A 14,312-nucleotide genomic window follows, 5' to 3' on the forward strand; every position below is an offset into this window, starting at 1 on the left:
AAAATAGATGGCGTAGAGCCTGGTATATAAACAATAATGAGTTAATTATACATACTAAGAGTTCTATGATCTGTGCTGAACTAAAAGAACCACACATGATAAAGAGGACCTATTACCAGTAGTGATGAGCGAGTACTAAAAAGCTCGGGTGCTCGAAGCTCGGGCCGAGCCTCCCAAGATACTCGTGTACTCGGCCCGAGCACCGAGCCCAATGTTATCCTATGGGAGACCCGAGTATTTTTGTGAAATGACCCCCCGGCAGCATGTAGAAACCCTAAAAATGTCACAAAAGTCTCAGAAGAGTGCTAAAATGACATGGCATCAGCATGGGGAAGACCCCTTGAAGCATTTATCACTCAAAAGTCACAGCTGTGAACAATTTTGTCCGAGTTTTACGCCATTTTTACGGACTCACCAGAAAACCTTCCAAAATGACACCAAAATGAATTTTCATGGCGGAAATGTTAAGGGCACATACCCAATAGTGAGATAGAGCTGGTGTATGTTACTTTTTGAGATTAATACATGAAAGATTTTACATGAAAACCTTGTGTGGCAGTCCGATGTCCAAAACGCACGTTTTGTGCTTTTTACTAACGATGTCGGTCATTTTTTTTTTTTATTCTATCTCCCTCAGTCCGTCGGTCTGTCTCTCTCTGTCTTGTCTGTCCCCCTCTCACAGTCTGTCGGTCAGTTCCCCCCCCTCTCTCTTACTTACCGTTCCCCGATCACTGCCGCGGCGCTGCACAGCTGTTCAAACTCCGGTGGCTTTTCCTCTTTTGAAAAAGCCGGCCGCTCATTAATCAATCTCGTATTCTCTGCTTTCCTGCTTTTCGGCGCCTATGATTGGTTGCAGTGAGACACGCTCCCACACTGAGTGACAGCTGTCTCACTGCAACCAATCACAGCAGCCGGTGTGTGTATACTGTGCAGTGAAATAAATAATTAAATAATTAAAAAAACCGGCGTGCGGTCCCCCCAATTTTAATACCAGCCAGATAAAGCCATACGGCTGAAGGCTGGTATTCTCAGGATGGGGAGCTCCACGTTATGGGGAGCCCCCCACCCTAACAATATCAGTCAGCAGCCGCCCAGAATTGCCGCATACATTAGATGCGACAGTTCTGGGGCTGTACCCGGCTCTTCCCGATTTACCCTGGTGCGTTGGCAAATCGGGGTAATAAGGAGTTAATGGCAGCCCATAGCTGCCACTAAATCCTAGATTAATCATGTCAGGCGTCTCCCCGAGATTCCTTCCATGATTAATCTGTAAATTACAGTTAAAAAACACACACACCCGAAAAATCCTTTATTAGAAATAAAAAACACTAACAAAGTCCCTCATTACCAATTTATTAACCCCGACAAACCCTCCATGTCCGGCGTAATCCACAGTCCTCCAGCGTCGCGTCCAGCTCTGCTGCATGGAAGTGACAGGAGCTGCAGAATACACCGCCGCTCCGGTCACCTCCACGCAGCTAATGAGATGAGTATAGCGATCAGCTGAGCTGTCACTGAGGTTACCTGGATCCAGCGGTGGATGCAGCGGTGGCCGCGGGTAACCTCAGTGACAGCTCAGCTGATCGCGCTACTCACCGCCGCTCCAGTCAGCTCCATGCACCAACTGAGGTGAGTATAGCGATCAGCTGCTGTCACTGAGGTTAATCGCGGCACCGCTGGATCCAGCGGTGGCCGGGAGTTACCTGACTGACAGCAGCTGATCGCGCTATTCCCTTCATTAGCTGCGTGGAGGTGACCGGCGGCTTTTACTATTTTGAAAAAGCCGGCCGCTCATTAAACAATCTCCTATTCCCTGCTTTCCCCGCCCACCGGTGCCTATGATTGGTTGCAGTGAGACACGCCCCCACGCTGAGTGACAGGTGTCACACTGCACCCAATCACAGCAGCCGGTGGGCGTGTCTATACTGTGCAGTAAAATAAATTAATAAATAATTAAAAAAAAACGGCGTGCGGTCCCCCCCCATTTTAATGCCAGCCAGATAAAGCCATACGGCTGAAGGCTGGTATTCTCAGGATGGGGAGCTCCACGTTATGGGGAGCCCCCCAGCCTAACAATATCAGTCAGCAGCCGCCCAGAATTGCCGCATACATTATATGCGACAGTTCTGGGGCTGTACCCGGCTCTTCCCGATTTGCCCTGGTGCTTTGGCAAATCGGGGTAATAAGGAGTTAATGGCAGCCCATAGCTGCCACTAAACCCTAGATTAATCATGTCAGGCGTCTATGAGACACCCTCCATGATTAATCTGTAAGTTACAGTAAATAAACACACACACCCGAAAAAATCCTTTATTAGAAATAAAAAACACACACATATACCCTGGTTCACCACTTTAATCAGCCCCAAAAAGCCCTCCATGTCCGGCGTCATCCAGGATGCTCCAGCGTCGCATCCTGCGCTGCTGCATAGAGGTGACCGGAGCTGCAGAAGACACAGCCGCTCCGGTCACTTCCACGCAGCAAATGAGGTGAGTAGCGCGATCAGCTGAGCTGTCACTGAGGTTACCCGCCGTCACTGGATCCAGTGACAGCGGGTAACCTCAGTGACAGCTCAGCTGATCGCACGGCTGTCTTCATTAGCTGCGTGGAGGTGACCGGAGCGGCGGTGTCTTCTGCAGCTCCTGTCACTTCCATGCAGCAGAGCTGGACGCGACGCTGGAGGTGCGTGGAGTACGCCGGACATGGAGGGTTTGTCGGGGTTAATAAATTGGTAATGAGGGACTTTGTTAGTGTTTTTTATTTCTAATAAAGGATTTTTCGGGTGTGTGTGTTTTTTAACTGTAATTTACAGATTAATCATGGAAGGAATCTCGGGGAGACGCCTGACATGATTAATCTAGGATTTAGTGGCAGCTATGGGCTGCCATTAACTCCTTATTACCCCGATTTGCCAACGCACTAGGGTAAATCGGGAAGAGCCGGGTACAGCCCCAGAACTGTCGCATATAATGTATGCGGCAATTCTGGGCAGCTGCTGACTGATATTGTTAGGGTGGGGGGCTCCCCATAACGTGGAGCTCCCCATCCTGAGAATACCAGCCTTCAGCTGTATGGCTTTATCTGGCTGGTATTAAAATTGGGGGAACCGCACGCCGTTTTTTTTAATTATTTATTTATTTATTTTACTGCACAGTATAGACCCGCCCACCGGCTGCTGTGATTGGGTGCAGTGTGACACCTGTCACTCAGCGTGGGGGCGTGTCTCACTGCAACCAATCATAGGCGCCTGTGGGCGTGGAAAGCAGGGAATATGAGATGGCTGTGTACAGAGCACAGCGCGCCGGCCGGTATAAAGGCTCGGTCACGCTGTGCAGGCCGGCCAATCACTGCAATTCCACAACTAACAGGGCTGTGGCATTGCAGTGGTCTGCCAGCCAATCCCTGCATGAGGGCTGGCTCTCAAAAGAGCGCCAACATGCAGGGATGAAGACCACGAGTACAGCACGAGTATTGCAAAATTACTCGGTACCCGCCGAGTAGACCGAGTACAGTGATACTCGTGCGAGTACCGAGTAGTAACAAGCATACTCGCTCATCACTAATTACCAGGTCAAAAGTGCCCAGTTTTTGGACTTATTTTATTCTTGCTGTCCCCAAGAGTATGCAGTTTTTATTTCTTTTAAATCTGCCTTACAGATCCAGAGATATCAGCCTTTTTGCTAAGTGATAATGTTATGGTCTTTAATAAAGAGGCATATCTCACCGGGATATAATGCAGAACCGCCTAAAGACACATCCTTCAGCCCTCCAAAAAAAAACAAAAACTGAATACCCTGAGGAGCAAAAACTGTCCACTTTTGACCCGATGACAGGTCCTCTTAAACATCTGCTGTCGCCTGAGAGAATTAATTATGATGGATCAGTAAAGGCTTATTCCCATCTTGTAAAATCTGCTATGGAGGCACTGTGGCAGACACCGCTATGGAGGCACTGTGACAGACACCGCTATGGAGGCACTGTGGCAGACACAGCTATGGAGGCACTGTGACAGACACCGCTATGGAGGCACTGTGGCAGACACAGCTATGGAGGCACTGTGACAGACACCGCTATGGAGGCACTGTGGCAGACACCGCAATGGAGGCACTGTGACAGACACCGCTATGGAGGCACTGTGGCAGACACCGCAATGGAGGCACTGTGGCAGACACCGCTATGGAGGCACTGTGGCAGACACCGCTATGGAGGCACTGTGGCAGACACCGCTATGGAGGCACTGTGGCAGACACCGCTATGGAGGCACTGTGGCAGACACCGCTATGGAGGCACTGTGGCAGACACCGCTATGGAGGCACTGTGGCAGACACCGCTATGGAGGCACTGTGGCAGACACCGCTATGGAGGAACTGTGACAGACACCTCTATGGCGGCACTGTGGCAGACACCGCTATGGAGGCACTGTGGCAGACACCGCTATGGAGGAACTGTGACAGACACCTCTATGGCGGCACTGTGGCAGACACCGCTATGGAGGCACTGTGGCAGACACCGCTATGGAGGCACTGTGGCAGACACCGCTATGGAGGCACTGTGGCAGACACTGCTATGGAGGCACTGTGGCAGACACCGCTATGGAGGAACTGTGACAGACACCGCTATGGCGGCACTGTGGCAGACACCGCTATGGAGGAACTGTGACAGACACCGCTATGGCGGCACTGTGACAGACACCGCTATGGCGGCACTGTGACAGACACCGCTATGGAGGCACTGTGACAGACACCGCTATGGAGGCACTGTGACAGACACCGCTATGGCGGCACTGTGACAGACACCGCTATGGCGGCACTGTGACAGACACCGCTATGGCGGCACTGTGACAGACACCGCTATGGAGGCACTGTGGCAGACACCACTATGGCGGCTCTGTTACACTCATCGATATGGATGTACTTTTTCTGTTAACACTATAGAGGCACTGTGATTGTCACCATTATGGAGAAACTGTTATCGAGAAACTGTGTCACCATTATGGGGCCACTATTCTTGCCATTGTAATGACAACACTGGGGATAGTTATCATATGAAGACAATACAGATGTAAAACAATAGATGTCACTCTTTTTGGGGGGTACTGTGGCTGTTCACTATTGTCTGTCCAGTGGGCATATTATTACAAAATCGAACTTGGAAGAGGTAAGGATGGTTTTTCTTCTTTTCTGTGGTAGGCATTGTCATGGAGGTACTGTGAAGCCATCATCGTTATAGAGGTACTAGGCTTGTAGCACATTGTGGGGGCACGGTGAGTGGCCCAATTATTGGGGCATGGTGACCGGACCAACTATTGGGGCACGGTGACCGGCCCGGTTATTGGGGCACGGTGACCGGCCCGGTTATTGGGGCACGGTGACCGGCCCGGTTATTGGGGCACGGTGACCGGCCCGGTTATTGGGGCACGGTGACCGGCCCGGTTATTGGGGCACGGTGACCGGCCCGGTTATTGGGGCATGGTGACCGGCCCGGTTATTGGGGCACGGTGACCGGCCCGGTTATTGGGGCCCGGTGACTGGCCCGATTATTGGGGCCCGGTGACTGGCCCGATTATTGGGGCCCGGTGACTGGCCCGATTATTGGGGCCCGGTGACTGGCCCGATTATTGGGGCCCGGTGACTGGCCCGATTATTGGGGCCCGGTGACTGGCCCGATTATTGGGGCCCGGTGACTGGCCCGATTATTGGAGCCCGGTGACTGGCCCGATTATTGGGGCCCGGTGACTGGCCCGGTTATTGGGGCACGGTGACCGGCCCGGTTATTGGGGCACGGTGACTACCTGACTTTGAGAAGCAGCACCAACTTTCAACATTTCTAAAAAGCATATGTTTGTCATAACTGATTTTCCATTTACCGTGATAGCGAAAGTAACAAATTTACAATAAGTGCTGACTAAGAAAGGACATAAAGGTTGTGTCCTCTTAAATCTGTTATATCTGTAACTAAGAGCTGAAAAGTGTCACATCCCTCTATCAGACGTCGTTTAAGTGAAGGGTTTGATGGCCCACCACATGTGTAGAGATACCCCCAAGAGGATCTGGACCGAAGACATAATCACACATCAAGGCTGCACGTTTCTAATAACACAGAGAAAGTCTGACACTTTTTGATAAAATCACACGTGATGTTGTCGGCTTCTTGACTATAAAACAAGCTCTAAGCGAAGCGCGTCTCGGGTGACCTTCAAGCGCTTCCTGTTTCCTAGTTGCACATATACAATTACCATAATGGCCAACTCTAATTGCCATAAAAATAATAATGAAACATAAGCAAAATAATAATATATTGAAAAACTAATCTGCCACTGGATCCTAACATTTTATATTGTTTCCTATTGGTGTCTATGACAGTATCATTGCGCATATTGGTGGCTTGTCTAATATATTGCGGGGGCTTCAAGTGCAGCAAAAAGTTGATTAAAGGAAACCTGTCACTAGATTCAGGAGAATAGACTTCGATGCACACTTCCAAAGTCATCTTTCGACGGATATCTGTGACTCCATTAAGTGTGACTCTTTGTGTGCTGCCGAAATATACCAGAAATGTCCCAGATCTCCCAACTTTTGAAGAACAGAAAAAAGGACAAAAGGGACAATACAAAGTTACCTCTCTCACCTACACAGCTCTTCACCACCCTACATCTCCTCTTTCATCTAAGGGGCACTTTGCACACTACGACATCGCAGCTGCGATGTCGGTGGGGTCAAATCGAAAGTGACGCACATCCGGCTTCGCAGTCGATATCGTAGTGTGTAAATCCTTTTTGATACGATTAACGAGCGCAAAAGCGTCGTTATTGTATCATCGGTGTAGGGTCCGGCATTTCCATGAATTGGGAAATACCGATGTTACGATGTTGTTCCTCGTTTCTGCGGCAGCACACATCGCTGTGTATGAAGCCGCAGGAGCGAGGAACATCTCCTACCTGCGGCTCACGCCGGCTATGCGGAAGGAAGGAGTTGGGCGGGATGTTTACGTCCCGCTTATCTCCGCCCCTCCGCTTCTATTGGCCGCCTGCCGTGTGACGTCGCTATGACACCGCACGACCCGCCCCCTTAATAAGGAGGCGGGTCGCCGGCCAGAGCGACGTCGCAGGGAAGGTGAGTGCATGTGAAGCTGCTGTAGTGATAATGTTCACTACGGCAGCTATCACCATGATATCACAGCTGCGACAGGGGCGGGAACTATCTTGCACGGCATCGCAGCATCGGCTTGCGATGTCGTAGTGTGCAAAGTGCCCCTTAGTCTACCACCCTACTCTCGTTCTCCATTCTGTAACTAATAGACTCACATCCTTCATAATCCAAACTGTGCACCTCCATCTCCAAGATTTTTCTCGTGCTGCGCGAGTGTTCTGGAACGCACTACCCCAAATGATCTGACTAATATCTAGCCCCTGTGTCTTCAAGTGTGCTCTAAAACTCCTCTCTACACCAATAAATTTAGGGGTTTTTTTAGACAATGCTGCATATGTCAAAACTCACATGGAGATCCAAGAAATTAACTAGGAGATCGGATAACAACCAGGTCACAGGTTTGATGCAAAACCTGGTGGTCAACTATTTCTAACAATGCCCTGATGCACCAGATGTGGTGACTATAAGCTGCGGCCACCACCACTGGGGATATATATATATACAGTTAGGTCCAGAAATATTTGGACAGTGACACAAGTTTTGTTATTTTAGCTGTTTACAAAACATGTTCAGAAATACAATTATATATATAATATGGGCTGAAAGTGCACACTCCCAGCTGCAATATGAGAGTTTTCACATCCAAATCGGAGAAAGGGTTTAGGAATCATAGCTCTGTAATGCATAGCCTCATCTTTTTAAAGGGACCAAAAGTAATTGGACAAGGGACTCTAAGGGCTGCAATTAACTCTGAAGGCGTCTCCCTCGTTAACCTGTAATCAGTGAAGTAGTTAAAAGGTCTGGGGTTGATTACAGGTGTGTGGTTTTGCATTTGGAAGCTGTTGCTGTGACCAGACAACATGCGGTCTAAGGAACTCTCAATTGAGGTGAAGCAGAACATCCTGAGGCTGAAAAAAAAGAAAAAATCCATCAGAGAGATAGCAGACATGCTTGGAGTAGCAAAATCAACAGTCGGGTACATTCTGAGAAAAAAGGAATTGACTGGTGAGCTTGGGAACTCAAAAAGGCCTGGGCGTCCACGGATGACAACAGTGGTGGATGATCGCTGCATACTTTCTTTGGTGAAGAAGAACCCGTTCACAACATCAACTGAAGTCCAGAACACTCTCAGTGAAGTAAGTGTATCTGTCTCTAAGTCAACAGTAAAGAGAAGACTCCATGAAAGTAAATACAAAGGGTTCACATCTAGATGCAAACCATTCATCAATTCCAAAAATAGACAGGCCAGAGTTAAATTTGCTGAAAAACACCTCATGAAGCCAGCTCAGTTCTGGAAAAGTATTCTATGGACAGAGACAAAGATCAACCTGTACCAGAATGATGGGAAGAAAAATGTTTGGAGAAGAAAGGGAACGGCACATGATCCAAGGCACATCACATCCTCTGTAAAACATGGTGGAGGCAACGTGATGGCATGGGCATGCATGGCTTTCAATGGCACTGGGTCACTTGTGTTTATTGATGACATAACAGCAGACAAGAGTAGCCGGATGAATTCTGAAGTGTACCGGGACATACTTTCAGTCCAGATTCAGCCAAATGCCGCAAAGTTGATCGGACGGCGCTTCATAGTACAGATGGACAATGACCCCAAGCATACAGCCAAAGCTACCCAGGAGTTCATGAGTGCAAAAAAGTGGAACATTCTGCAATGGCCAAGTCAATCACCAGATCTTAACCCAATTGAGCATGCATTTCACTTGCTCAAATCCAGACTTAAGACGGAAAGACCCACAAACAAGCAAGACCTGAAGGCTGCGGCTGAAAAGGCCTGGCAAAGCATTAAGAAGGAGGAAACCCAGCGTTTGGTGATGTCCATGGGTTCCAGACTTAAGGCAGTGATTGCTTCCAAAGGATTCGCAACAAAATATTGAAAATAAAAATATTTTGTTTGGGTTTGGTTTATTTGTCCAATTACTTTTGATCTCCTAAAATGTGGAGTGTTTGTAAAGAAATGTGTACAATTCCTACAATTTCTATCAAATATTTTTGTTCAAACCTTCAAATTAAACGTTACAATCTGCACTTGAATTCTGTTGTAGAGGTTTCATTTCAAATCAAATGTGGTGGCATGCAGAGCCCAACTCGCGAAAATTGTGTCACTGTCCAAATATTTCTGGACCTAACTGTATACAGAGCATTGCAGAATTGAGGACGTGCGCAAGCGCACTGTAGAACGTAAAAAGCACTTTTATTATGCTCACCTAGGGTGGTGGTCCTGTCTGATGGGTACTGCTGCTCTCCGGTCCAGCGCTCCTCTCTGCTGCGATTTCCGTCCTCCTTCTACCCAGCCCACTGTGGATGACTCATTCTACGTCATCAACACAGGCCAGCATTACGGTCTTGCGCAGGCGCACATTGATCTGCCCTGCTGAGGGCAGAGTAAAGTACTGTAATGCGCAGGCGCGAGGAAAGTTTACAGACCGCCCGCACATGCCCAGTACAATACTTTGATCTACCCTGAGCAGGGCAGATCAAAGTGTACCTGCGTAGGACCTCAATGCCGGCCAGTGTGCATGATGTAGGACGCTTCATGCACAAGGACCTCAGAAGAAGGAGCAGAGATGAGGCACCAGACCGGAGAGCAGCGACACCCATTAGACCGGACCGCCCCTTAGGTGAGTATTATAAAAGTTTTTTTATGTTTTACACAGCGGCCTGGGCTCTTATATACAGAATTCTAGAAAGCTGTATATAAGAGCTCACTGGTGGTGGCCGCAGCTTATAGTTGCCGAATTTGGTGACAGGTTCCCTTTAAAACCACGATTTCTCGCTGCTAGAGAATCGCTTTGGGGTCATAAAGGAATCAACAGGCTAATCTTTTAAAGGGCTACACAATCATATTAATAGTTTGGAGTGGAGGTGTATATGTTTCTGACCGGTTCTCTTTACAGTAAAGCAGTCCCAAATAATCACTATGCTTTATAAAGTAAAAAAAAATTAGGATATCTGAATTTTGCAACCGTGTGCATTAATCATATCAGCTAGACATACATATATCCTCTCAAGTAATAATTTGGTAATTTTGGTCAGGGTGTGAGAACGACTTCAGTTCTGCAACTCATTAAAACTGTTACCACAAAAAAAGCAGCAAAACTGAAATCGCAATTTACATTTGATTAAATGTCATCGTGTTCACGTCAGCTCTAGAATTGTGAGATAAACTATTCCAGCTGTAAGTTTCCATACCTCCTTATAGCCGAGTGCAGCAGAGGGCCTGAGTGGAGGGGCTGGCCGGAGACAACTTAGAGTCCAGGTTTTATAGATTTTTGGAGGTTCCAGGGGGCCACGAGGAAGTACCGAGATTGTGTGATGAGAAGGCGGGGGGTTCTTTCTCTCTGTGAACTTGGGACGTTAAACATATGAAACAAAGTTAACATAATATTTCTGGGTAAATAAATGCAATCATCAAGTATGAATACGGTAATTTAAAGGGTATATCCAAGAATATAATCCATGCAATACAAACAGACAAGCACTTATATGAGTTGAACATGAACCAGATGATGCAACCAACATTCAGAAGTAATTTACAGCTCTGTGCAGAACCTTTGTTTTGTTGCTACCGGGCAGAATTGTGACTGTCAATGGCTCAGGTACCCATGATTTCTCTTGAACTTGCCATTATTTACAGCGGCCTGTATGTCCCTCTATAGCAATTTGTAAGGTAATGCTGGGTCTGTTGTTCTATCCACAGTCTAAAGCCCACCATTTGATGACTAAAGGCCAAATGATGCTTTGGTTGACCGTTCCACCAATCGTTTGGCCGACGGTCATCTTGGTCACCTCTCCTATCCAGTGGAGCACTTGTTCGGCCGAACGCTCCTGTGTTCTTTAGGAGAGCTGTCGACAAATGTCTCCTGGAATCAGCAGTCCAAAATCTCACAAGCCCGATCGACATCTCTCCGTCATCTTGATGGCGCCCCCATACACATTAGAGTATTGGCTAAACTAGCTCATATGGGCAGAATTTGGCCAACATTATCATGTACAGGTACTGTATATACATTTTTGCCTGGAGACATTAGATCACTATGATTTTTAGATGTAGGATTCATGTCTTTTTCTACAGTTAGCTGTATGGCGGCCATTCTTGTGGTGGTTTTGTGTCGGTGGGTGGTGTGGCCTGGAGTCAAGGGACTCTCCCTTGCAGCATGGGTGTTGTGAGGCAGCAGATCACCGGTCATGGTGGTGCACTGTCACTGCGGCAGTGGTTGTCACACGGCGCCACACCTTTAAGGCTTCGTATAAGTTAGAGACCAACTCAGAGGGTCACCATGACGTGGCAGTGGATATCATAAAGTCTGATCAGAATGTTAAACCAAGAACCTGATGTTCAGGTATATACATTTTTGCCTAGCAGCAGGATATCAAAGTATGATTTTTGGATGTGCGGTTCATGTCTTTCTACAGTTATGGTATATCGGCCAACATTAGTCTATTGTGTATGGCGGGCACGAGTTTAAGTAGTTTATTGTCAGATATGATCCTTGCTCAGACAAAAGGCGGGTAGAGAGCCAGGGAGCTGCAGGGAATGTGTGATATCTTCTACTACAGGGGGTGACGAGGGAAAATAGCCATGATTTCAGAGAATAATGTCAAGCTTGGTCATGTGACTAAGACACCTCAGTAGTGATATGCTATCTAACTTGGCATCCCTGCGGAGGTCAGTGATTGGCAGCAGTGGTCATGTACTGCAGAAAGGATATAGTCGTTGCTACTTTTTAGTTTTGCTACTTTCACCGGTTACCAACATCCGCCGTACGTGTAAGGCTCAAATCGGTAGAAGGTGGATAGATGAGGCTCAGGTGTGATCTTGCCCCATACTCTGCAGGTAATGAAGGGAATTTTGTTTACTTGCCGTAAATTCCTTTTCTTCTAGCTCTAATTGGGAGACCCAGACAATTGGGTGTATAGGCTATGCCTCCGGAGGCCGCACAAAGTATTACACTCAAAAGTGTTAAGCCCCTCCCCTTCTGCCTATACACTCCCCGTGCTCCCACGGGCTCCTCAGTTTTGGTGCAAAAGCGAGAAGGAGGAAAAAGAATTATAAACTGGTTTAAAGTAACTTCAATCCGAAGGAATATCGGAGAACTGAAACCATTCAACACGAACAACATGTGTACATAAAAAAACAGGGGCGGGTGCTGGGTCTCCCAATTAGAGCTAGAAGAAAAGGAATTTACGGCAAGTAAACAAAATTCCCTTCTTCTTTGTCGCTCTATTGGGAGACCCAGACAATTGGGACGTCCAAAAGCAGTCCCTGGGTGGGTAAAATAATACCTCGTAAGAGAGCCGTAAAACGGCCTCTTCCTACAGGTGGGCAACCGCCGCCTGAAGGACTCGTCTACCTAGGCTGGCATCCGCCGAAGCATAGGTATGCACCTGATAGTGCTTCGTGAAAGTGTGCAGGCTCGACCAGGTAGCCGCCTGACACACCTGCTGAGCCGTAGCCTGGTGCCTCAAAGCCCAGGACGCGCCCACGGCTCTGGTAGAATGGGCCTTCAGCCCTGAGGGAACCGGAAGCCCAGCCGAACGGTAAGCTTCGATAATTGGCTCCTTGATCCACCGAGCCAGGGTTGATTTGGAAGCCTGTGACCCTTTACGCTGGCCAGCGATAAGGACAAAGAGTGCATCCGAGCGGCGCAGGGGCGCCGTACGAGAAATGTAGAGTCTGAGTGCTCTCACCAGATCTAACAAGTGCAAATCCTTTTCACATTGGTGAACTGGATGAGGACAAAAAGAAGGTAAGGAGATATCCTGATTGAGATGAAAGGGGGATACCACCTTAGGGAGAAATTCCGGAACCGGACGCAGAACCACCTTGTCCTGGTGAAACACCAGGAAAGGGGCTTTGCATGACAGCGCTGCTAGCTCAGACACTCTCCTAAGTGAAGTGACTGCAACTAGGAAAACCACTTTCTGCGAAAGGCGTGAGAGAGAAATATCCCTCATTGGCTTGAATGGTGGTTTCTGAAGAACCATCAGCACCCTGTTCAGATCCCAGGGTTCTAAAGGCCGCTTGTAAGGAGGGACGATGTGACAAACCCCCTGCAGGAACGTGCGTACCTGTGGAAGTCTGGCTAGGCGCTTCTGGAAAAACACAGAGAGCGCCGAGACTTGTCCCTTAAGGGAGTCGAGCGACAAACCCTTTTCCAGTCCAGATTGAAGGAAGGACAGAAAAGTGGGCAAGGCAAAAGGCCAGGGAGAAATACCCTGAGCAGAGCACCACGACAGGAACATTTTCCACGTCCTGTGGTAGATCTTGGCGGACGTTGGTTTCCTAGCTTGTCTCATAGTGGCAATGACGTCTTGAGATAATCCAGAAGACGCTAGGATCCAGGACTCAATGGCCACACAGTCAGGTTGAGGGCCGCAGAATTCAGATGGAAAAACGGCCCTTGAGATAGCAAGTCTGGTCGGTCTGGTAGTGCCCACGGTTGGCCGACCGTGAGATGCCACAGATCCGGGTACCACGACCGCCTCGGCCAGTCTGGAGCGACGAGGATGACGCGGCGGCAGTCGGCCCTGATCTTGCGTAACACTCTGGGCAACAGTGCCAGCGGAGGAAACACATAAGGGAGCTGAAACTGCGACCAATCCTGAACTAAGGCGTCTGCCGCCAGAGCTCTGGGATCTTGAGACCGTGCCATGAACGCTGGTACCTTGTTGTTGTGCCGGGACGCCATGAGATCGACGTCCGGCACCCCCCAGCGGCAACAGATCTCCTGAAACACGTCCGGGTGAAGGGACCATTCCCCTGCGTCCATGCCCTGGCGACTGAGATAATCTGCTTCCCAGTTTTCCACGCCTGGAATGTGAACTGCGGAGATGGGGGAGGCCGTGGCTTCCACCCACAGTAGAATCCGCCGGACTTCCTGGAAGGCTTGCCGACTGCGTGTGCCGCCTTGGTGGTTGATGTATGCCACCGCTGTGGAATTGTCTGACTGAATTCTGATCTGCTTGTCTTCCAGCCACTGCTGAAACGCTTTCAGGGCAAGATACACTGCCCGTATTTCCAGAACATTGATCTGAAGCGAGGACTCTTGCTGGGTCCACGTACCCTGAGCCCTGTGGTGGAGAAAAACCGCTCCCCACCCTGACAGACTCGCGTCCGTCGTGACCACCTCCCAGGATGGGGGT

The 14,312-nt window shown here is 48.7% G+C and overlaps 1 protein-coding gene across 3 annotated transcripts in view; it reads right to left on the reverse strand.

Annotated features, from left to right (window-relative positions):
• Positions 1 to 14,312, reverse strand: part of ARHGEF6 (Rac/Cdc42 guanine nucleotide exchange factor 6) — a 210,417-nt gene that overhangs the window by 37,296 nt on the left and 158,809 nt on the right. For all 3 annotated transcript variants that reach the window (XM_075323761.1, XM_075323760.1, XM_075323762.1), the window contains exon 16: positions 10,359 to 10,514. In XM_075323761.1, coding sequence (XP_075179876.1) covers positions 10,359 to 10,514 — 156 coding nt within the window. The remainder of the gene's footprint in view (positions 1 to 10,358; positions 10,515 to 14,312) is intronic.

The sequence above is a fragment of the Anomaloglossus baeobatrachus genome, chromosome 9, assembly GCF_048569485.1.
Source record: "Anomaloglossus baeobatrachus isolate aAnoBae1 chromosome 9, aAnoBae1.hap1, whole genome shotgun sequence".
In the NCBI taxonomy this organism is placed as follows: domain Eukaryota; kingdom Metazoa; phylum Chordata; class Amphibia; order Anura; family Aromobatidae; genus Anomaloglossus; species Anomaloglossus baeobatrachus.